A 24,834-nucleotide genomic window follows, 5' to 3' on the forward strand; every position below is an offset into this window, starting at 1 on the left:
GGAGCCGCTGCCCCGGAAGCACAAGGTTGCCGCTCCTGGGCCGGGAGGTGCTGCGCTGTTGGCGGGAGAGGCGGTGGCAGCGCCGCTGGTGTCTGGGGCTGCAGAGGTGTGTGTGTCCCCGTGTGAGGCGGGGGTAGGGAGCTCTGCGCCAGGGCCGGGGGGAAGCCGGTGCTTCACCCTACCAGGCCCGGGAGCCGGGCTGGCCTGCCTGCTGAGTGGGTGCGTGGGTGGGTGGGTGTGGGCCCGGGCTCTCGGCCTTGCTTGAGGACCGGCTGCGCTGTGGGACCGGCACAGCCTCCGGTAGCCTCGCTCGGGAGTAGCAGCTATAGGTCCTGAGGGACAAAGGAGAGAGCAGTAGATTAAAGCGGGGAGAAAGGCGGGGGAGATGCGGGTGCGTAGGTAACCCGCACGCCCACGGCTCGGTGTCCCGAACTGTGTTTCCTAAAGGAATGAATCTAATGGCTTTTTTGATATTTTCACTTAAAAGGTAGTCTGGTGGCCTGTGTTCAGGGGAAGACTTCAACAAAAAGAAAAATACGGGTAGAGTTAAAATTTGTATTTGGTCTTAAAAGCATAGCTATATACAAGTTATATGGCTAAAGTATTAATGTGGTGGTTTGTTGTATTACTTAATAAACAAACATTGCAACTATGGAGAGTGTCATTGCATCTCAGTGATGCCCGTGTCAAACCTGGGTGGCTCCCAAGCAAAATATTCAGTCTTGGATGCTGAGACCTTCATGTCGTTAACGCGGCAAAATCTGTCAAAGGTCTGAGATTTAAGGCTGTTTTTTCCATGTGGTGTGTAATTAGAGGTCTGATTTCCCAAAAAGGCTTAAACTGGTGGGACTACAAGGAGTGATTCTGAAATTAGTTGGGTTTCTCATCCTCTTGGTTCTAGCACAGGAACCTGATTTTCTTAAAAATTGTTGAACAGTAAAGTATGAGTTCTCTGGTACACAGAGGTGTAGGTGCTCTGTCCACAGTTGGAATGGCTTATGTCATGAAACCATGTTTAAATGTTATGCGTGACAGTATTCTCATTTACAGTTTTGCAGCCTTGATTCACTCTGCTTTTAGTTAGATACATAGTCTTTAAAGAGGTATGCAAGAGAAGCTGAAGGTGGTAATTTATCATTTCTTGTCATTTGGCTGAAAACTTAAAAATTCTGTATGTGACTTTTCTGGTGTGTACAGTTGCTTAATTGCTTGTCTAGGCGTTTTCAACAGCAGCACAAAATTTGCAGTTATTGCTGGAAGTCTGAAGAGGCAGTTTTGAATGTATATTAGTTATGTTAGTTAATCTTTTGATTTATACATGCTACATTTACAAATAATGACCATATGTGCAGCTTTTGTGTTCTTAAACATGTTAGAAGAAATTTTGATTTATTGTGCCACAAATGCCTTCCACATTTTTTCTTTGTGCAAATGAGTAATGCGTGGGTTTTAAAATTTTCCATTTAGGAATGTAGATTTTCAGCCTGGAGAAGACATCACTTCCATGACACCTTAACCTAGTCCACTGAAAATGAAGCAAGATTCTACTAGAAACACTGCTTACACTGTGGATTGTGAAGATTATGTGCACGTGGTAAAATTCAATCCATTTGATAGTGGAGATGCATGTTCCCTCATTGCATATGGTGGTAATAACTACGTAGTTGTTGGGACATGTAGATTTCAGGTTAGTTTGTGTTATTGTTCATTTTATTAGTTGCTTCCTAAAACTTACTTTGCCAGCACCCTTACTGCACAAAGGCCTTGGTCACTTTCCTGTTTCCTCCCCTCCCCATGTAATCAAGGGAAGGTTTTACCTGTTTATTACGTTAACAGTGCTCAGATATTTTTCTTCAAGAATATATATATACACATAAACATATAAAATACACATTGGTATAAATTACTGTCCTGCTTTGAACAGAGTAATAGAATCATAGAGTGGGTTGGGTTGGAAGGGACCTCACAGATCACCTAGTTCCAACCCCCTTGCCGTGGTCTGGGGCACCTTCCACTAGACCAGGTTGCTCCAAGCCCCATCCAACCTGGCCTTGAGCACTTCTAGGGATGGGGCATCTACAGCTTCTCTAGGAAACCTGGTCTAGTGTCTCGCCACCCGCACAGTAAAGCATTTCTTCCTAATATTTAATCTAAATCTACCCACTTTCAGTTTAAAACCATTGTTACTCGTCCTGTCCCTACACTCCCTTAATAGATGCGAAGAAAACAGGACTATTCCACTGAAAGAGTAATCCCATTTTAGTACCTCTTACTAATGTTGGTGACTGCTATCTGAGAACTATAAGCACATGACTTTGGAAATATGTGACTTAATATTTGCTCTATGTTGTTCTTTATCATCACAGGATAATTGGCTCCTTTTTTTGCAGTTATATTTTGTTCTATGTACATTTGCTATTTAGATTAAATTAGTTTCTAAAGCTTTCAGCTAGTTTGTGAAACAGCAAAGGCTATAACTACTTGCAGCTTTACAATTAAGGTGTCTGTGTTAATTTTATAGATACTTCTGTAGAAATAATTACCTAATTTAACTCCTTTTTTTGTTGTTGTTTTTTGCTTTCCCAATTGTTTTTATTGGATCTCTCACAGACTGTTGGAAACAGTAAAACATGTTTTCTTACCTTGAAATTTAGTCATTGAATGAAAATGTAAAACACTGTACTGTATATTTTTATAATGTGTAAGATTTTTTTAATTAGGGATATTTTTTGCCTAGGTGCTTGAAAATCAATAGAAGACAACTGTTCTTTGGAATCTATTTTTAAACTTTTTTCTTCATCTTGCTTCCCTATTATACAGTGGGTTGTCTTTTTTACTTTATCTAATACAAATAACAGCATAACTGCTCTTTTTATTATTATTCTCTAAAGCCTTACTGTTGGAAATTTTCTGAAAAACAACTGGTTCTAACCACAAAAACCTACTGTCATCTGTATTTCCCTCTGTCTTGTTTCTGGTGAAAAGAAACTAATCAAAATTTTGACAACCACTGGTACAAGGTATATTTTCTATAATTTTCATATCCTCCCTTCCCTTCCACATATGGAGTCATTGAGTATTTTGGAGTAGGGGAAGAAAATGCTATTCTTGCTCCTTGCTTCAGGAAGTATTGAAAAACTCTGGGTAATTTCATGCTTCCTCAGCTAGCTTCTTCTTAGTCTTTACATTACTCAGAGGGCACGCAGGGACATTCTTTACCCTGAAGCAGAATCCTGACATAGAGAAAATTTTGTAGAACTATTCTTTGAGGTGCTCCATTAGATGTTTTTAATTTAAAGTTTTTTAGAGGTCAACTGATTGACTGAATCAACAACCCCAACTCCTTGTTTCATATTTCCCACCATCCAGTGTGCTCACCAGTGGGAAGAATAGACAGGTTAGTAATTCTGGTCATGTTAGATGACAAAAGGTACCTTTCTAGCTCATGCTGTTTGAAGGATGTTGTTCATGAAGTGCTGGCATTTTTCTATAGTCCAAAAACAGTTCAGAGAGAAAATAGCTTAAATGATGTGCTTGCTTTTGTTTCTGTTACTTCTTTTCATTGCAGTGTATGCTTACCATGCTTTAGTAAGTAGATTTAATTGTATCTGTGAAGATACTACTTGTACAAAGAATGGGTTCAGTATATTTGTAGCTCAGTTCCGATTTTTGTGCTCTGCATTTGGCCTCTGACTTGAGACTGCAATCATTTCATGTATTTTTAAGTACTTATATTCAAGTTGATACTTTCTTTATGTTCCTAGTTTTCACTATGAGGGTGTTAACAATCTACAGATACATGTAATTTTGAAAGCCTTCCAATTTCGTATCAGTCTGAATTGTTAGAAGTCATCAAAACATTGTTCTGGATTAGCTAACTACAATATTTCTATAGGAGGAGGATGCAGAAGTGGAAGGCATGCAATATAAGACACTAAGAATGTTTCATCATGGAATCCGAGTTGATGCCATAGCATGGAGTCCAGAAACTAGACTTGACGCTTTACCTCCCCAGATAAGGTATTTTGTAGTAAATGAGTACAATGAATCCTTGCCTCTTACTTGTTCTCCCTAATTCCTTAATGTTGGACTAAGCTTAAAACTTATGGATAAAATCTGACTCTTTAGAAATCACTGACAAATCTAAGTAGAACATTTTCATTCTTAGTCGTGCTTTTTTGTTTTGTTTTGTTCTACTTCTTGTGTCTCTTGCCCCTCCCCCCAGTGAACTAGCAGGAAATAATTTTTTCCCCTTTTTCATTATTTTAATGGACCTAAAATGTAGTCAGTTCTTTGTACAGCTGTGAAGAAGGAATTATTTTAGGAACTTTACTAAGGATGAGACTATTGTAGCGGCCTGCTTTATAAAGTTATTTGTAATGGTCTGCATAGTATGGGCTGTGTTTAGGAGTAGGTCAGATGCTATTTGTGAGACCTGTTGAGGTGTAAATCTAGAAAAATAGTTAACTATTAAATATGCACTTAGGAATTAAAATGTTCTCAGTAGCTTCTGAGCCTATTCACAATTATGGTTGCTTACTGCTGCATTTTTTTACAGTCTTTTTTTAAAAAATACATTAGAAATTGGTTTATGAATTTGTTTCGGTATTTTAAAAGACTGATGATGAGTGTTCTTTTTTGTGCTCTGCCACTTAACTTCTTCCAAGGCAAGTTTCAATGGCAGTTGTAAGAGGTATTTCAGGTAATTGATAGTGGATTCAGATTTAGCTTTGAAAATGTTTTGCATTTCTTTCCATGGAAAAGTATTCCTGGCACTTAATACACACTATTTTATAAGTAAGTTCCAATTATAACCCTGCTTGTTGCCAAAGCAGAAAAGTTAAAATAGAAGCTTTTGTGTTTTGGGTTGGTTTTTTTTAAATTGGAATTTTCATTTGCATGTCACTTTACAGATTTAAACTGAAGGGAAACTGATAAAAAGTCAACTATTGCAGTGTTAATTGACTGAAGGGCTTTTTTTTGTCTGTTGGGTGTAGGTTTTGTACTGCGGCTTCTGATAAGAAGTTAAGGCTATTTACGTCAGACCTGCAGGATAAGAATGAATTTAAGGTAAGGGCAGCTAAGCTGATTTTTAAAAAGTTCTTTAGTCTTTAATCTTTAAGTGCCCTTCTGCCCAGTTTTGCTTAATTTATTGTTTGAGGTACAGCACTGAACTGTGACAGATCCTATATCCATTATTTCTAGAGCAAATCATTGTATTGTATACCTTTTTGCCTTGAAGTGGGAATAGCTGTACTTATCAGCTACCTGATCTTTTGATTTTAAAATATTTGTGTAACAATTTAACCAAATTGAAGAAAAGCAAGTAGAGGCTTACTGATCTTCTAATATACTCATAAACAGTGTCCTACAGGTGAATTTCGAGTACCATGTTGGATAAGGTTCCTTTATGTACAGACCTGTAAGATTTTAAGTGGTATAGGTGATTGGATTGCTCTATAAGAAAAGAAAGTTTAGTAATTTCTCTGTCATGGGGAACTGGAAGTTGCAATTCAACTCTTTCAAACTGTAGAAAATTTAAAGAAAGAATACTGAATTTGATACATAACTGCAGACAGGTACACTAGACATGCCCATAGGCTGTCACTTTTTTATGTCTAAGATTGAAACACAGGAAATGTCTACTTCAAATACAATTTTGTTTCCCCTTCTTTCAATGTAGATGGTAGTGTTCTTAAACGAGGTCTAAATATTGTCTTCACTTCATAAACTGAAGATTGGTTTTCTGGAGATTTCTGTTTTTGCAAGACATCAACTCCTATCTCACTCTGATGTGTACATAATTTTCAAAATTCTGCCTTTGAAACAATGGCCCAGTCCAAGTTCTAACGTTAATTAGATGTTTGTGCTAACCAGTTTGAATTTGTTTTGTTGAGATCTCAACCAAAAATGTAAGCAAGGCTAGTTAGACTAAAAAATTGTGGAAAAGGGTTCCTTCTTTTAGTGCTTTTGAATATGATAATGCCTCTTTTGGTGGCAGCTGTGTATGGAGTATTATAGTGTACTATTTTCAAGGAGAAAATAATAGATTTTCACTTGTGGTTTGGTAATTTGTATTAGTAAGACAATAATATTTGTCACACAGGAAGTAAGTGAATTGCAGATGTCACATGTGGCTGTACTGATAATGGAGTGAATAAAGCATAGCATAAGAAGTAAAGATGGATAATAATGAAAAACAGAATGGCTTTTCTTTAAAGAAACTACTTTTTATGTTACTTGATATGTGCACATACTGTTAATTCCCTTCCTTCACCTTTGGTCATCTTGCACAGCTTTGTCACCCAGGCAGGGGGATAGCTGACATAGTTATAATCAACTTGGGTGGCACTTCTATCAAAATATTTATATAAGTTTTTAACGCTGATTGCTTGTGAGTTGATTTCTGTCATTCCTTATTAAAGTTATCTATTGATATAATATCTGCCAGTTTTATGATATTGCAGACAACAGCAGCTTTAATTTAAGTTATTAATTAAATCTTTTGACAGAATGTAAAGTTACTTATTTTATGTCTCTTGCAATTTGAGAAATTTATAGAACTGTTCATAAGCATGCAGAAGCAAGAAAATGGATGAAATTGTTAATAACTGTAGATAATTGATGGTTAATAAGTGGAAATAATCAAACATATGGGTGAACCTGGTACTACAGGCTTTATTCAGCTAAATTCAGCATCTAAATTCTGATATATTTTTTTTTTTATTTTGGATTAACAAGGGACCTGATCAACAATCTGCTAAAATCTATGAGAAGTCTCTTGACTTCAGTGGACACTGGTTCAAGCCATGGATGAGTGTTTTCTCCCACATAGTTAATAAATAGGAAAGCTGTTAATTATTTTTATTGGGGGTTAATTATTGTTCAACAATTTTTTGCCAAAAGCTGAACGTGACAGCTGTCATAGTGCATAACTTTCATAACTCCTCCTGTTTCTACATCATCTGGTACTTAGCAAAAGGCTAAAAAAAAAAAGCTTCTATACTCTCCAGAGCAGACTTCATGTCTACACCAGCTTTCAGACTCTCCACACTGATGTGGGATACAGCCCAGACATAACACTAGGAATTACCAATGGATCTGCCAGTTTGCTTGTTAGGAACTAATTGCTTCCAGAGAAATAATCAGTATATTCTAACTTCACACAAGCTCATCTTTGATAATTCATGAGCTTAAACTTTTAACACACAAGTTCAAATAAGCAAGTTTATTCCAATGCAGAATTCTAGTAAGCCTTTTATTACTGAATTAGATTGAGATATACAAACAGCACACTTCTGAAATAATAATTTTGACTATACCAAATGAGATGATTCTCTTCTAGCTTATTATCAGTGCATGGTGTGTATTACAAGCAGAGCAGCAAAGGGGGCAACTCAGTAGTACAGTCTGGTGAGTGCTCTTTTTTCAGAGTAGGATTTCTGTGATAAGTTATTGTTTCCCCAGTTCTGACAAGGTATTTTTCTGGTTATCAGACCAACACAAATGACATTTTAAACATGCAGTTCTAATTTAGGGGAATTTTATTACACAGTAGCTCTGACTGGATGCCTGGAAATACATTTGAAATGCCACATTTACATTTCCATTAAGATAGCAATTATTTTTCATACAAGAAGGTTCATTGGAGAACTGATTCATCTACCCTTAGGACTTCTTTCTACTCAAAATGCTCTGACTTGCAGTTATAAACTTCTACTGCAAAAGTGTGTTCATGGCATAACGCGTCAGAATAATTTTTTATGACAGGTAGTGAGTACAGAGACTACAGAGCATTAGACATTAGAATGTGGTATTTAGTGTTGGACATCAGAATGTGGTATTTAGGCTGAACAGCCACAGATCTAAGTCCTGTAAGTACAGAATTTATTTTGCCCCAGAAGGAAACAAGCAATTAGAATATCTTAATTATTCATCTCTTGTATAAACTATTCCAGTGTTCAATGTAGACAGAAGGATCATAGAATTTGAGTTTTGTCAGCTGAAGATACCATGGGTTGCTTCTTCATTTTTGACACTATAGAGGACTAAAGATCATTTGGTACTTACACAATACAAATAAGAAATGTTGGCTTCAATTTAAAAGTAAAGATATTAGTGTTGTTTGTGCCAGCTCCATCACTGGAATTAACAGTGTAAGAACTTCAGTAAGGATGTACTGAGACTGAGGAAAAAGTAAAAATCCATATTGTTACTGGGTCAGGCTTGGTCTAATGTCAAAAATAATCAGGAAACAGGAAATAAAAATTACCTAATAGTGAGGAACTCACTAGTGAAAAGGAAGAATGTGGATTAGTGTGTTTATGTCCTTCAGACTACCTTCTGGGTTTTTTTGACAAAATGTGTGGAAATAATTTCTCCAGATAATTATCTTGATTTCTTATACCTGGATTATCATTGTACTATCTACTTCTTGTCAAGAAAAATGTAACGCCTTACTCTGATTGAAAGTATTTGGAGTATCTCTGATGTTCACAAATACTTGGTTAGCTATGCTGAGCTGGCTTTCAAAAAAGTTTGATATAATGGTTTCTTAGTAATGGTCAATTGATAATACCTCAGAAAAGCTATTTCATAAACCTGAGGCTGAACTCATGATGAACACATTCAAGACTTTGATCCGTTGTACGGTGCATACTTTACATGTGGGATTTTCAGGAGAGGTACAAAATGTGCAAAGCTGAAGGAAGTATGTGATTACAGTCAAAATGTAATCTCTGAACATTTTGTCTTTTATAGTAAACAATTAGTATGTGTTGCTTTTGGAGGGATAGACGGAGTAATCTTACTCTGTTTTCCCAGTGGAAAAACTGTCTTGATGTAATTATCAACAAGGAACTTGAAGCATACTGAGTTTTCCATTACTTTGTCAACACGACTAATCCAAAATTTATGGGTTGGATCAAGCCCAGAACAACAAACAAAAGGTAAAATATGACTGATGGATCTTCATGAAACCTTTTTCTTCTTTTGAGGTTTTCATTTGGAAATGAATTGTGGCTTCCTTCTCCTGCATCAAATTTTGTTTAATAAAAAGCATATTTCATCAGAACTGCACAAGTAAAATGAGGCAGGATATTTGAATTTGGAATGCTGAAAATTTTCAAAAGACTTGGCATTTCTGTCTAAATAGTTTAGCATCATCTTAGGATGTATTAGTTCTAGTATAATCCACTAGGTTTTAATAAAATTAGAAGCTATTGGAAAACATTCAGTTGGCTGCTGAAAATGTTTCTGTATTGAATTGATGAGGCATTCATCGAATTTTAAGAGAGGGGGATTTAGTTATTGTGCATGCTTGAGAGAGGTTTGTTTTTTGGGTTTTATCAATTCTGCATTTGTTCTTCAGAATAGCTACACTTAGAGAACAGATAGTGTGTTTTCTTTTCAGAAAACTGTAGAACTGCTTGTTTTCATTTGCCCTTGTTTTCCACTGCAATCTCTCCATGTCATGCTATTAACCAGAGAATATTTTCATTTTATGATACCTTGCTGAGCAAAACAAGAGAAGCTATACCTTGAAACTTAATTGGTGGGACTGAGGAGGATGGAACAGTAAGAGATATAACATCTACCCATGGACTTTGCCTGACATAAAATTTTGAGATCTCTGTCAGAAAGACCATAGATGCAGTTAGTGAGGGAAAATACATGTAAATCCTCAGATGGAGCAAACTGATACCTTAACTAGCTACAGATTTTCTAATGAGACCAGAGATGATTTATTCATATCTAGCCCCCATGTGAATGAATTTGAATGTACTTTAAACTTTGACTGGACCCTAAATGAGATGAGTTTTGCATGCTTGCTTAATGCTAAATGTGTATAAGTTCTTTAACTTAGATTTTTGAGGATACTGTAAGCATCAAAATATCAGTGATACCTGTAGGTAAATGCAAAGCACTGAATATAAAGGGGGGGGGGGGGGGGGAAGGTGCCTTGATACTATGGCCAAGATAACTGAAAAGCCTTTGAAACATGTAAAAGTTATCTAACTTTTAATTTTTACAAAAACTAAGATTTTTATTCAGGAAATCTATGCTGCGAAGTTGGTTTTTGTTACAGATAAATTATTGTTAGCACTTTGAAATAAGAATGTCATGATTAAGAAACTTCGGGCAAGAACAGTTACACAGGTACAAGGTCATGCTTTGATACAACAGTAAATGTTTACTTTTGAGTGACAGTTCATGTGTGCATTCACATGGCAAGTGCTTTTATCCTATTGTTTGAGAATGGATTATCTATTAGTTCACAAGAAGAGAAATATGCATTATACCTGATCTTCTTTCCTTTTCAGCACAACAGCATATAAACACAAGGCATCGTGTCTGTTCTTCTCAAATGCTTCATAGATACTGTGCTTAATTGCTAAGGTGTTGTATGGCTTGCTTGCTTTTGCTTGTACAGTTGTTCTTCATTTTTGGATTTCTTAGTCTTCAGCCTGTGCTGTCTTCTGTTTCATCTTCTTACAATTAAATTTTTAACTGTGTTTTCTAAAGGTAGCCTTTTCATCTGCCGCCTTTAGTGGACATATCCTCTTAGGCAATTTGTGTGCTGACTGCTTGGAAAAGGACACATACTGGACAAGTGGCTGGTTTACTGCTCCTTCAGGAACTCTTGCTGGTTGCAGGAACCCCTAGCGAAAACTAGTATTCAGAGATGAGAGGTACTTACCAGTAATCAGAGTTCTTTAAGATACCTAGATCATGCATACATTCGCTCCCTGGTCATTCTTTTTCTTTCTGACATTTGTTATGTTCTAACTTCAAAATTCAGTGGTCAAAAGGAGGATAAAAAACTCCAGTGCAACTCACTGATCTGTCAAGCAAGATATTTTAAAGAACTCGTTACTGATAAATACTTTTTTTACCTTCCATGTGAAATGACAGCTTTATCTTAACACTCATACATCTTTTCTTTAGTGGTTCTGTTAAATACATTGTGGACTGATGGATCAGTCAGCTCTAAGGTAAAAGTATTTCTTTTTTCTGGTTGACAGACATTTGATGGCCACTCAGATTACATTAATGATCTGGTGTTTGCTCCCAAAGAAGGTCAGGAAGTTGCAAGTGTAAGTGACGACCACACCTGCAGGTATGCATTTTGTTCAAAACATTATTGAAATAGTACTTTTTCTGTGAGTGTATGCTTTATGTGCTTGCTTAAATAAATAAGAATTTTTTATTTTTAGTGGGCCTTCATAGCCCACTAACAAGACGACAGATGGACTAGTCTTGTTAACTAGGTTGTGGACTGGCTTTTTGTTGTGACTTGCGAGTTCGGTTTTTTTCAAAGCAATATTTTGAACTAACTAGATACAATGTGAAGGAAACTGTTCAGTCTTGGAATGACACACTGTATATAATTTCTCCTGCTGGGACAGGGATAAGAGACACGAGAACAGAAGAGAAGAGACATGCATAGCTCAGCACTGAACTGTACAGTCCCCTATCCATTCTGTCATCAGATGACTCAACTTTAAAACCAGTGTGTGTGAATTTGTCTGCTTTCCCAAATTTACTAGCCTTACTAGGAGGTGGGATTACATAGCATAAGGACAGTACCATACTAATACAGTGGTACTGGCAGCTCATAATGCCATGATTATAGCTGCTTCAAACCTATTTATGAAATTATTTGTAACTGGAAGTAAAAGAGAAAAATGGTTAAATAATTTGAAAAATGCTGGTTAAGGTTTTGTAGTACAGGAGTTTTTACCCCCATCCTTCTCTTCTAGTAATGCACATGAATGTGTAAAGCTGTTACTCTTATCCCTTCAGTATAGCTTACAGTTGGAGGGATCAGGAGGGCGGCTATGCAGGCTTTGCAAGTTGTTGCAGTAGCAGCAAGAGACTTGAGAAAGTATCATCTTTGACTTTTCTTTGTAATAGCTGTGATAATTGAAAACCTGTCTCAGTTAAAGGATCAGTTTTAGTTTTTTCTCTGATTATATGAATTATGTATTTGCTCTTTGAAGTTACCACCATATCAATTCCTATATAAATGACCAGGTAGTACTCAGAGGGGAAAAAAGTTATTTTTTACTTAAGCCTTCTTCTACCTGATAGGAGAGAAGAGAATAGCTCTTAGAATGATTACACTGTGTATGAGATTTTGTAAAAGGCAGATCATCAACTGGCATAAATCACAGTTTAGTAGCTTTAGTTGAGCTACTCTGTCCTACATAAATAGAAAATTTAAAAGGCTTGTGATTTTAACACCCCTAGGGAACTTAGAAATAACTAATGTGACAAGTAGGCAGATTTTCCATAGACGCCCTGTGCATATTCCCAACAAAATCATTAGGAATGAACAGTATTATTCGTAACTTGTTCTGATTTATTTCCTATCCTTGATTTCTTCATCAAATCTAAACTAATACTGGGTTTATTCAGCAAAGAGCTGTTTGAATGTGTGGCCTTTTTTTATTTTATGAAATGCTCAGTGTTCCTGGGATGAAAGAGAACTTTTAAAACCAGTAGTCTCATTGACACTAAAATAAGGGGAAATGGGAAGTATATAATTAATGTATACTCTCAAGATTTCAACTTCATAACTCTGAAAGACATTTTATGCAGTAAACCATAAAGGCTTTGGTTAAAAGCCATGGGAAATAGTAGGATTTTTTTTTTCGGCTACTTGAGTTCTTATTTTTTCCATTCATGCATGCGGAGCATGAAGACTTTTTTATTGAATTTAAAGGTTACACTTTCAAAACCAATGGAAAATGCATTCCTTGGGACTTACCAAAATCATTCCTTACTTAATGTGTAATTTGCTTCAGCAGTAATGTAAGAAGAGGAATAATTATTCTGTCTGTAGATTTCTGTCCTGAAATTGTTCTCAGAATACATCATCTGTTAATACCTTTGGAATAAAGCTCTAGAACAATTAGTATAAGAATATGAAGTTTTGAATGTTTGGGTATTGTTCTGTTAGAGTTCCACTTTCAAGTCTTAATACGATGTCTCATTATGTCCAGAATATATACAAACATGTTTTGATCTTCCCTGGTTTTCACTCAGTTTTAAATTTAGCAGAGATCTTTAAAGAACTTGAATTTTCAGTTTTCATGTACTAAACAATCTTGCCACAAGCTGCTGCAATAGTGACATCTCAGAGCTGGACTCAGTCATTTTGGTTGGAAGACAGTTTAAGTCAGATACGGGTTATATTCAGTGTTCTTCTTACCTTTAAATTGCTGCTGTGTCATTCAGAAATCCTTGTTGTTTCTTGTATGTAGTCTTTGTTGGCCTTGCTGGTCTGACAACATACGACTTTTTCCCAGCTTGATGTAGAACTGAATTAAAAATACTCTTGCATAAAAATAATTGCAGTAGCTATGTTATGTAATTGTGAATAAAAGTATTATGTGCATTCATAGACAGCTGAAGAGGTGTTGGTATGTAAATATGCTGTACACTTCAATAATCTTGCGTTTCGCTGCACTGAGAATCTCAAAACTAATATGACAAACTTAAAAAGAATTGCTTTTCTGAAAGAAGATACCTTTGGAAGACTCTTAAAACCTACCATGTTGCAGTTACTCACAACTGTATATATTAGAGATAAAATTCTTGTAGCTAAAAATTACATCTGCAAAGTTGATTGAAAAATTCAAATTCTGGATCCTAAATATCATACATGACTTCCATCATTTTGTTCCAAGGATGGCTACGTTCCAAGATGGATGAAGCTGTTCATAATCATATAGTTAATTTATATTTTGGGCAGGCTATTGTAATTTTCAAATTTTGCTTTGTTTCACTTTTTTACACTTTTCATAATTATTTTTCTTTAAAAAATAGAAAAAATATTTTTAAAGTTTGCAAAATTCTAAAGAAAATGCTAAAAGACTGGCAGAGAAAATAACTTGTTATATTAAACAAAAATTTGAATCAGTTTTATTTATGTCTTATGTGTTAACATACTGAATACAATTGAGGTAAAAATGAAAGTTTTTTGTGTATACATAAAAAAATCAAATTAAGATATCTGTATGTTTCTGCTGAAAGCCAAACTTTGTCATGGCAGAGAAGTGAATTGCCTCTTGGATTTAATCTAATTGTTTTCCTTCAAATCTAGTTGTTTTTTCTTCATGATCTGCCTTTCATATCTTGGTTTCAAAATTCTATATAATATTTATGTGTAATTAAAGTAATTTGCTTGTCCATTTCTTGGTATCGTAAGGTTGGGTTAATGAATAAGAAAAAATCTTTTATGATAGGTTTAAGGACTATTTCATTTAATTCCTTAAAATTATAATGCATTATACACTTTGAACATTTGTCTTAAGCGTAGCAACATATGTATCCCACTTTGCTAATGAGAACTGTGTGTGCTACTCCCTGTGAACCACTCTTAAAAATTATTGCTGGCTTTTTCGTTATGATTTAGAAACAGTACAGGAGACTGCAGGGATTCAGATATACAAATCATTTGGTTTTGGTACTTTAATGAAGGCTCTGCAAAAACAGCATAGGACGTGTTTGGAAAACAGCACAAGCTTAACAATACCTGATGTTTCTTGAATTATTTCATGCAAAATACCATCCTAGTAAAACCCACTAGTCTCATATGCATGCTAAAAATTAACCTCTGACTGTTAAAAGGTTAATTCAGTCTGGCTGATAACCACCACATACTCCATCCTCATGCTGAACTGCAAGATTACTGACAGTGTCAGGCCCTTAATAATGGGAGCATGGCAATTTCTTTTGTTCATCAAGTGCTGGATAGCCCTGTATTTTAAAAAGCTGAAAAGGACTCATCCATCCCTCTGTCTCCCTCTCTATTTTTTTTATTACCCCTTAAACTATATAATTTTCCTCTCTTTCTGTGTGTGTAATAGAAAAGAATGTACAGCTGACTTATCTTCCACTTCATCTGTGAATGTGCTTGCTCTTTGATTCCTTTCTGAGTTCTGTACAGTTACTTAAGCTGTGGCTTATGCTGCTTCATAGAAAAGGACTTACGTGAATTTATCAGCCACTGTCAAGTTCAGCCTTCTCTGTTCCACATACCACAAATGCCAGTCCATCAGAAGGTTAGTTTTTCTCCCTGGACAGAGATCTGGGGGAATGGTTTGGTATCACTGGAAACTAAATTAACTAGAGTCTCAAAACTTATTGTAGTGTTTCATCTGTTTTTAGGGTTTTTTAGTCTGTGGTGTATTGGTTTACATGGTTACTCCTGTGTCTTATTTTGTGTGTTATTTTGTGTAGGTCTTTCTCCAGACAATGTGAAGTGAAAGCCAATGGGAACTCCTGTTTGGTTTTTTATGTCTTCTGTTCTTTAATGTGTTGCCAGCACCTGTTGCCCTTGAGTCTTACCTTGTTAATTCAATAAATATTTCAGTCTTTGCCTATATTGAAAAGCTGTCATTCTCACTCCTGCCTCCAAAACTATGTTTTATTTCCATCTTCCCATTCCTAGTGCACTCAGTTACGGATTTTTGCCAAAAATTTTTTAAAAGTTATCATATTTCATGTTGTTCTGTCTTCATCTGTGTGATAAATTCCCTAGTGTTTCTTCATATAAGACATGCCATTCTGAAATATTTATCCTTTTTGAGGTGGGATGATTACAATTATCAAGCTATGCATTATAATTGATGAAAATATAGGAAAGTCTTGGATTATTTTTAAGAGTCTAGTCTTTGACTTTGCACACTTTTTGTATACGTCCCTGTATGTCTCCCAAATGTAATCTTACACAATTTCTGTTGTCCTTTACAGCCATGATGAAAGTATTAACCAATAACTTATGTTATACTTCACAATCACTATGCAAGTATAACCGGTCTCCTGTTAATGGTATCCAGTCAGCTGAAAAAAAAAAAAAAATTTTAAAAACCTCACTTTCTGAATCAGATGTGCAGAATGTGTTTCGGTCTGTCTTAAGTGTGAATGAATAAGCCTTTAGTTAGGAAATTTTCAGAATATATGGATAAAGTGGTAGGTAATTCCTGTGTGATGCATTATGACTTATGTTAAGGGTCACACAGTCCTAGAATGTAGTCTAGCCTGTAAATTGTTTTAAATAGAAATCATTGCATTATATTTGTTTAGCATTTACCTTTGTATTTTAGGAAGTTATTGGCAAAATTGCAGTTTTGAGTCTCTCGGTCATACCATAGGAGCATTTAGCTTTGCATTTACATTGGAAACAATTAGCTGGTAACGCTAACAGCTAATTTTTCTTCAGTTGAAAGGATACAACTGTTGCGTCATGTTTTTGTAAATGCTGCTTAGTCTCTAGCTTTATTTTAGATAACTTTTAAAGGTATTTCAGTAGTAGTAGTAATGTATATTTCTTGGACTTATTTCTGAGTGTGCATGTTCTGAAATGCGTATTGGCAAAGAACAGTCAGTTGAGACACTTGAGATAATATATGTGCAGTTCCCCTGCTTCTCCCACTTCTAGCAATGTTGCAGGGGTTAATCAGAATTACATCCCTCAGTTACGCATGAAAAATAGATCAATGCTTGCATACCCAAATAGATATTACAAGAAGCCAGAGGTAACATGGATTTTAATGCCAAAATTGGAAAGATTCTAATTACTAATTTTTTAATAACATTGACATTTCCATTGACCACCAAAAGAAAGTGGTGAACATGGTCAACTTTCTGAAAGAGCATTTACACATTTACTCTATGAAAATGCTTTTATTTCATGGATCAGAAGTAAGTGAAGGAAATGCTCTACAGGCACAAATTTAGGAACCTGTATGCTGAGTCAGGAGATAATTTAAGATGGCTGTGTGTGGTGACCTAGTGCTAGGCGGCACAGATGGATTTCCCCTTTCTCCCCATGCAGCCACTTTTGTGGCTTGTTTTGCACAGTGTGCTGAATAGGGAGTTCTGATACCTGATTCTGCTACAGATTTTGCAGCAATGAAGTGTTAGTTTGACAGTGCATTAACTGATTTATTAAAAGTTAGTCTTTTATTTTCTCAGTAAAATAAAATAAATCACTGGAAATTGTCTTTAATATTACACCTTTCTCTTCTTCTGAACAGCTAGAGGGGATTTCTGCAGTTCTGCTTCAGCCTTCTGTTCTTTCATGTCCTGCCTTAAATCCTTTTCCAATCTTTGATAACCACCTCCATATGGAGTTTGCAGAAGACCTGAGACAAGGCCAGTGTTGGGTATATTGTCCACGGTGTTAACTAATCTCTGCACTTTCATTTTCTTTTTCTGAGATCTTCCTTTTCTCACTCCTTGTGCTCAATGAGGAACAGCTTTGCTGTACCTTTGTTGTGTGAGCTCTGTAAAAGGAATCTCTCCTTTCTCCATAGTCCTCGAAGCTTTTCAGAGGTCATAGGATTTTCCTCTCATGTGCAGTATCTCTGATGGAGGTATCAAGAAACATCAGCAAGGGGTATTTTAAGTTAGATATTACTATTTAAAAAACATGTTGGGCATTTTTAAGAGTAGGTCAGACAGTAATCTGTGAGTAATGGTACAAGTATAGTTGATCATGCCTTGTGGTTGGGAATGGTATTGGATGACAAGGTTTTGTTCTAGCACCCACCCCACTCACTAAAATTGCTGGCAATCCTATGGTGCAAGAATTCCCTTTTTTACTTAAATCTTCTGGGGATTTGAGAAATGCCTGAAGGTTGAAATATAGTTTTGTTCTTTTACTATTGCAAATGATTATTTTTATTCCGTTAGGATTTGGTTTTGCTCTCTAGTTCAAATTAATCAGAAAGTTAGAATCTAAAATAAGGATAATCTCCATTGCCACAAGACAGGTTTTCAGATGTTCTAATGAATACTTTGCCAATTTTAATGAAAGTCCATTGTGTGATAAAATTACTGCACATATGCAGCATGTCATTATCCATATTTATGCATATGACATACAATATAGTTGTTCCAATGTAGTTTGAATATCTTAATGCTTTGAGAGAACTGCAGTTGTTATTTATTTGTTTAATCATAGGATATGAGTGACAAGAGAAACATACTAATACCTCAGGAATTTTCTTTAAGGACATTTGCAACTATCTGTATTTCCTGTTAGTTTAAATTTTATGAGCACTGCAGTATGTAATTTCTCCTTAGTTACTTTAAAAATAATGAATTTACTGAGCAGATCACATAGTATTTTTGAGGCTTTCCATTATTCAAACTTTGGCCCTCATTTCAACTGTGGTTATTCAGACTTTTCTCCATTAAATTTATGTTGAAACTTTTTTTAATATAAAAAAAAATACGACAAGGCCAAATAACAAGTCTATACAATGGTTGGTGGGAGGAGGAGGAGAATTAAGAGGGTGACATATTGCAAGGTTACAAAAAATCAGGATGTTTGGAGAAGCATAGACACTAGTTTGATATAAAATCATTGTAATATTAGTAAAGTTTCAAGGGCTTTGAATGGGAGACAAAATGCTCATTCTTTTTGGATTGATTTACATGATAGGAATGTGGACAAAACTAGAGGGTTTTTTAGCATCTGTAGCTGATTTGCTTATGATTACTGAGTAATTGAGTAACTGCAATTCAGTTTGGCTAAATTTTTGGTCTTTGCACATTTTTTACTTGGGTTAGAGACAAAGAAATATTTTAAAAAGTTAATTGAACACATATGTAATTGTAAACTTCCATACCAGCAATGGACTTGATGCATCAGACAAGTATCTATTCTGATATGTATTGCATGGTTTGTTTGGGGTTTTGTTTTGGGGTCCTTCCCAACCCTGCACCCCTCCACCCTGAATGATACCATTTTTGTTATCAGTAAAGAAACCCAAAAATAATAATAATGGCATTTATCCTTTTTTTCCCCCTCCTGTACTGTTTGTTACTAACAATGTTACCATTCTTACAAAGTAAGAGTTACAAGTTTTGCATTTTATAAATAACAAAGTTAGGGAGGTAGAAAGCATAAATTTCTGTCTCAACACCTAATAACCTTGCTCACTTCAGGGAAGGAAATATGATGGCATGCTCCTTTGGTCAAAATGATTCACCATCTTCTGTTGTATCATAATTTTCTCTCTGCACAGTAAATACACACGGAAAGTGTTGATTTGACTTGGACAAATCTACAAGGCAACATTTTTGGCAGTAGAAGAAAGTATTGTATGTTTCTAAATTACCTAATCAAGTAGATATTTCATTTTTTAAACAATTTTCAGGTTTTTGTTTTGACTTTTTTTAATAAGGACACTGATTCTTCAATATTAGAGACCCTGTGTTTTCTGCAGGGAGAGCAAATATTTGATCTATTGTGGTTTGGCATAAGAAAACAGCATTGTTCATTAAATATATTTACTTTATTCCCATATATTTTGTCTAGACTTATGATGTATTATTTAAGAGTTTTTTTGAAATCTCTTAAATACAAGGCTCTAAGCACCCTGGTGAGATATAAACCAAAAAAGTCTGGAGGAAGTCAGCAAAAATCCTCTAGAATAAACAATAATAGTACATAACTACTCATCTAACTCAAAAGACTGGGCAGAACACTACTTCAAAAAAATTGGCTTTTTCTAAGGTTTTGGATGTCAGCAAGGAAGGATATATGTGTATGTTTCATTGCTCAAATGCATATAAATAGTATGCAGCATTGTGGTTCAGACTAATGTTCACAACTGTGATGTCTTTGTCCTACAACTGAGCCGCTGATTTTGTGGGAAAAGAGGCAGTTGAGCAGTGGCTGTGAGTCTCGGTTTTGGTTTTGTTGCATTTTATAAGCAAAGTAGCTTCATGGCTCACTACCACTCAGACTGAATGCATCCAAAGAAAACTCACTCATCTAACCTAGTTACTCAACATCTAACTTAAGAGTGTTTCAGCATACACTTCCCTGTCAATCCATACTGACCCAAATATTGTTGATTTTTTTATTATTAAATTTAAACTGCTTGATATGTACTGTAGGTGATGTTAAAGGAAAAGATTAAACTGGCACATATGATTTATTGGTTGAAAGCTTGCCAGGATCCTTTGTTGGGCTAGTGTTAACCTCTGCTGTAGATCCTTTTGTTTGCCTTAGCTTCATTTGTAGTTTCTTGTATTTCCATTACACAATCTTGTCTTACCAGGAAAAATTGGAAATTCGTGTATTAGACAAGCAAAATACTTTAGTGGTATTGTAACAGTGGATAATGGTCTTATCCTTTATGTGGTAATATGGATGATTTAAGTTACTTGGTACTGTAGGTTGCTTGTATCAGCTAGACCAACACTGACCTTTCTGCTTTGTATTGTGTCACTGTTACTCATGGTATAGTACAAAGGCTGTGACTTAAGAATAAAGTGGAACATCTCCTCTAGATTTCATGTCTAGACAACTAAACTTGTCAAATTACTTTATATTCCCCTTTTAAACAGAGGCTGTGCCTAGTTCATCAATGTTAAAATACCTTTACTTCAGCACTGACCGCTTTTACTGACTTCTTGAAGTGATAAAGCACAAACACTATTTCACGTGGTCGCTTCCTTTGTGAATGTATTGAGGCCCTGAAAGTTTATGTATTTGCAGTCAGATGGCAATAAATTGATTAATACTTTGCCTTTTTTGTTTGTTTTTTTTTGCTTTAGGGTTTGGGATTTGGAAGGAAATGAGAAGGCCCATTTTGTTTTACGTTCTCCTGGAATGAGTGTTTGCTGGCATCCTGAGGAGGCTTTTAAGGTTGTGTGTTTCAGCTCTTCACCCTCATCACCTTTCAAATAACAGGAGGGTGGTCTTACCTAAACTATGAATCTTCAGTGCTGTACTAAGATTAAAGCTTGGGGAGCTAGTATCCATTGTAACTGGATATTGGTTGGATCTGATAATGTGAATTCTCATTCCCATTCTTGTCATTTTACCCTCAGTTCCTCACTGCTCTCATCAGAATTATTCCTTCTTGATCACATTTGATCACATATATCAACTGTTGTTGATAACTGTTCTGCCAATTGCATGTTAACTTACTGCTATTGTAGAAAAGTTGAATTTTTTCTCAGTTATGGTAACACTGTTCACCAACAACATAGATTCTTATAAAGCATGCCAAGTTTTGAAAAGTACCCGTTTGAAGTTAGCAAGAGATTTTTTTTTATTTTTTTTTTGCTTGGAACATATGAAATACGTGCTGAAAAATAAAAATAAATCAATAAACTGTGATTTTATACCTACCTGTTTATTGCACTGGGGAGGACTAACCATCTGATGTGTACCAAAATGTTCAGCTTCTTTAATCGTCTAGTCCTTGTAGTCTTGGATTTATTATTCCTGTTATGTTACTCAATAACTGCCTTAAGTAGCTACAGATAGTTTTTCAGATTACCACAAAAACACACACTTAAAATAGAAAAGCAGTCAAATAAGGTATCAAAATATTTACATAGCGATAGGGAAGAAATATCAGTAATTTCATCATACTTTCCACCAATATCAATATCCAGTCCTTACTAAGAAAACTAGGAAAACTGTTGATTCAAGTGGTATCACGAATGTGCTTGCTACTGTTTGCTAGCAAAGTTGCCCAGTAGCACAACAAAAGTACTAGATATGCCCAAAAATTGCGGTATTACACTGATCTTACACATTAGCTTGTCTTTTCTTGGACCCTTATGAAAGAGTAAGCACAGGATTTTTAATTTTTTTTAAAGAGAAACCGCCTTCAAAAATCTTGTAAAACTTGACAGACTTGATGGTTGCTGAAAAGCTTACTGCAGTTCAAAATGCTTACTGTACCATGTCCTTTAGTTTGCAGAAGAGCATGTTTTGCTGACAGCTCTCTTTTTCCAAACAAACTTGGAGTATTGTTTTTAATGGTTCTTTCCCTTCCTTAATTGTTGTTCATGACTGTCTGAGCACATAATTTCCTCATGGAGAAAACCTCTTTCATCATTTAATCAGGAAGCTCTTTCTACAATACATAATAAACTGCTTGAAAATATTACTATAATGAAAACAGTTTAGATAAAATCTGTTGCAAAATTTGTGATGTTACATAAAACCATTAAGTGTGAATTCAAATTCTACAGTTACGCTGATTAATACTGTTATTTCCTTATACAGCACTATATCCGTCAGTTCCTTGTACTCGGAACAAGGACTCTTTAATTTTAAAAGAATAACTTTTTGCTTTACAATTCTAAAAGCACAGTGCATTGGTGGTTAAGAACTGGTGCTTCTAAGCACCAAAATTATATGCATAGATTTCTAACAAGATATATAGATAATGTAATCGTTAAAACAATGTGACAGTAATACAGATTAAAGTGCTTTTTATTTATTGGTGGAAGAGTGTTCAGAAGAATGCTTTCTGAAACAAAGTGAAAATGATACCTATTTTAATATTACTAATATTTGCTTGAAACTCTGCTAGGTTTGCTATAGAGTAGAAAACATACTAAGATTCATTACACGCTGAGTTTACAACGTTATATTAATTTCTCTTAACAGCTGATGGTAGCAGAGAAGAATGGAACAATCCGATTCTATGATCTAATTACACAGCAAGCCATCCTCTCCCTAGAGTGTGAACAGACGCCGCTGATGTCAGCAGACTGGTGTTTAAAAAATACTCTTAAAATTGGAGCAGTTGCTGGAAGTGATTGGCTAATCTGGGATATCACTTGCTCCAGGTATTTTCATACATGAATATGTTTCTTTATTCTATTCTTAGGCAGCCATGAAGAGATGTAGCTACTTTGCTATTATAGCACTCAAATGCACTATATATTTATATCACCTGTTCAGTAAATAAATGAACATTCATCAGGAATTACAATATCAGTGCAGATCATTCCTTGGTATTGTTTGTTTCATCTTTATCGATATTTATCTGGTAAAAATAACATTGTCTTTTTGCCCATTTGAGACAGCATCTCACTACTGTTTACCACTCACTGTAATGTTTATGTGTTAGTTAAAATTTCATTCTAAGTCATAAATAGATAATTACTGAACCGTAACTGAACCGTAATAAACTGGAAAACTACTTGAGTTTTCCTACCCCAAATTGAGATGTAAGCTGCAGGAATGCTCAGGTCTTCCCTCAGCTTCTTCACAGAGAGTAGATTTTCTTCACTGTTTAATAGATACATGCTTTTGGTACTTACAGTATGAGCTGTCACTGTTTGCAGAACAGTTTTTTTACCCTGAATGTCTGTTTTAGTTATCCACAGGATAAAAGACCTGTCCATCTTGATCGAGCCAGATTATTCAGGTATTAGCGTTGTTTCTATTCTGTGGATTTTGTCTATATAAACCTAAGTATACACAAGGAGTTGTGAGTTTAGGGAACTGCTTGTGTCTCACTTAAGTAATTTTTAAGGGGACCTGGTCTATAAACTTTGCAAAATTTGTGAATGAGCTAAATTTAGTATATATGTCTAAAATTCTCATGATTTTTTTCTGTTTTACAATGATGGGCATATGGGGCTGTGGGTGGTGAATCATTTACAAGCCATTTCTCTGAATTTCTCTGGTGTTGGTGGAATATTTGACAGCTTCACACAGTTAACCGCAAGGGACAGAACTCCACTTTCTGTGCACTTCTGATAGTCTGATAGCGATATTTGAAAAGTACATTAATTTTATTAATAGGTGGTCCCGAGTAAATGAAAATCTGTTTGCAACCACTGGATATCCAGGAAAGACAACTAGTCAACTGCTTGTTCATCATTTAGGACATCCCCAGGTAAGTTTTCGAGATTGGCTTTTGGCTGGAATTGCATTTGTTCCCTTCAAATCAGGCTCATAGATACTTAAAAGCTACAATTAAAAGCTAGCCCAAACTGTCCAGAAATGCTGCTTGGTATACCTATTTTATTTTGTGTTATCCCTGCTAAGAAAAAAAAAAAAAACCACACCACACTTAACCTGCTATTTTAAAAGCTGCTTCATCTTTGTTTTATTTTACTTTGTCTTACTGGTGCTAAGGAGAAGAATAACACATTAACCCATTATTTAATAAATTTTTCAGTATTTCTAGTTCTAAAGAGACTAGAAGCAGCTGGTTGTGTATTTTACAGGTTTGAACTAATTATATTTTAAATCATTAATGAAAATATATGAATACAAAGCATACAAAATATTTTTGTTTTGCTGGAGTTAGTATACATTTGTAATGCTTACAGTAAAAATACTACCTCCAAACATACAAGTTGTGAGTACACTTAAATAACAGGAAGTAATTTCATTAAAAAAGGTTTCTAAGTTTGAAAATATGCCTTTAAAATAATAATAATGTTAATGAAAATAGTTAAAACTATTTGTTACGGAATATTTTGCTGTATCTTACTTAAATGCAGTAAGTAGCTACTGGAACTAAGCAGATAATCAAGATTTTTCAATTGGATTTCTGTTGTATTTTAACTGTATTTGTTAAGGAGTACTAAATCTGTGGTGTTTTATTTGTGCAACTTGGTATATCTGGTATAAAAATAATCTATATGGTAAATGGTATTGATATTTCTCCCTCCCTCTCTCTTTCTATTTTTTTTTTTCAAAGCCCATTCTTACTGGCACTGCAGCTGTAGGATCTGGTTTGACATGGCATAGAACTCTTCCATTATGTGCAGTTGGAGGAGATCATAAAATTTTCTTCTGGGTAACTGAAATGTAAAATAAGCATTTGCCTTCAATATGAAATTTTACAACACAACGTCTCTTTTGTGGTAAAACGAAGGAATTTACTCTTTGTACTGGTATTTATTCACTTGGAGAACGTAAGAAAGGAACAAGTAAAATATGAAACATTTGTGTTTGATTTTTAGCTTGCAAATACAAGAACTTTTGTAAAATCAGCTATGCATCTGATACTTGGTTACTTAAAATAAAATACTTTTTTT

At 35.2% G+C, this 24,834-nt stretch overlaps 1 protein-coding gene across 2 annotated transcripts; it reads left to right on the top strand.

Moving 5' to 3' along the window:
* The first annotated feature begins 1 nt into the window (after window position 1).
* NUP37 (nucleoporin 37) lies at window positions 2–24,834 on the top strand. Of its 2 annotated transcripts, XM_055807510.1 has the most exons (10): window positions 2–106; window positions 1,468–1,687; window positions 3,896–4,020; window positions 4,998–5,070; window positions 11,025–11,119; window positions 20,587–20,677; window positions 22,442–22,623; window positions 23,157–23,207; window positions 23,588–23,681; window positions 24,495–24,834. In XM_055807510.1, exons 2-10 carry the CDS (start codon window positions 1,532–1,534, stop codon window positions 24,606–24,608), a joined length of 981 nt encoding a protein of 326 aa, XP_055663485.1. In that variant the 5' UTR covers window positions 2–106; window positions 1,468–1,531; the 3' UTR covers window positions 24,609–24,834. The 2 variants fall into 2 exon arrangements, with proteins under 2 accessions (XP_055663485.1, XP_013153222.1); XM_013297768.3 differs by lacking the exons at window positions 2–106; window positions 1,468–1,687 and adding an exon at window positions 3,135–3,397.

This window comes from Falco peregrinus, chromosome 6 (genome assembly GCF_023634155.1).
Source record: "Falco peregrinus isolate bFalPer1 chromosome 6, bFalPer1.pri, whole genome shotgun sequence".
In the NCBI taxonomy this organism is placed as follows: domain Eukaryota; kingdom Metazoa; phylum Chordata; class Aves; order Falconiformes; family Falconidae; genus Falco; species Falco peregrinus.

Coding starts and splice junctions, on each gene's coding strand:
- NUP37 (XM_055807510.1), top strand. CDS start 1,532: ATGAAGCAAGATTCTACTAGAAACACTGCTTACACTGTGGATTGTGAA. Junction 5,071..11,024: donor AGGATAAGAATGAATTTAAG/GTAAGGGCAGCT, acceptor TCTGGTTGACAG/ACATTTGATGGCCACTCAGA. Junction 20,678..22,441: donor ATCCTGAGGAGGCTTTTAAG/GTTGTGTGTTTC, acceptor TTCTCTTAACAG/CTGATGGTAGCAGAGAAGAA.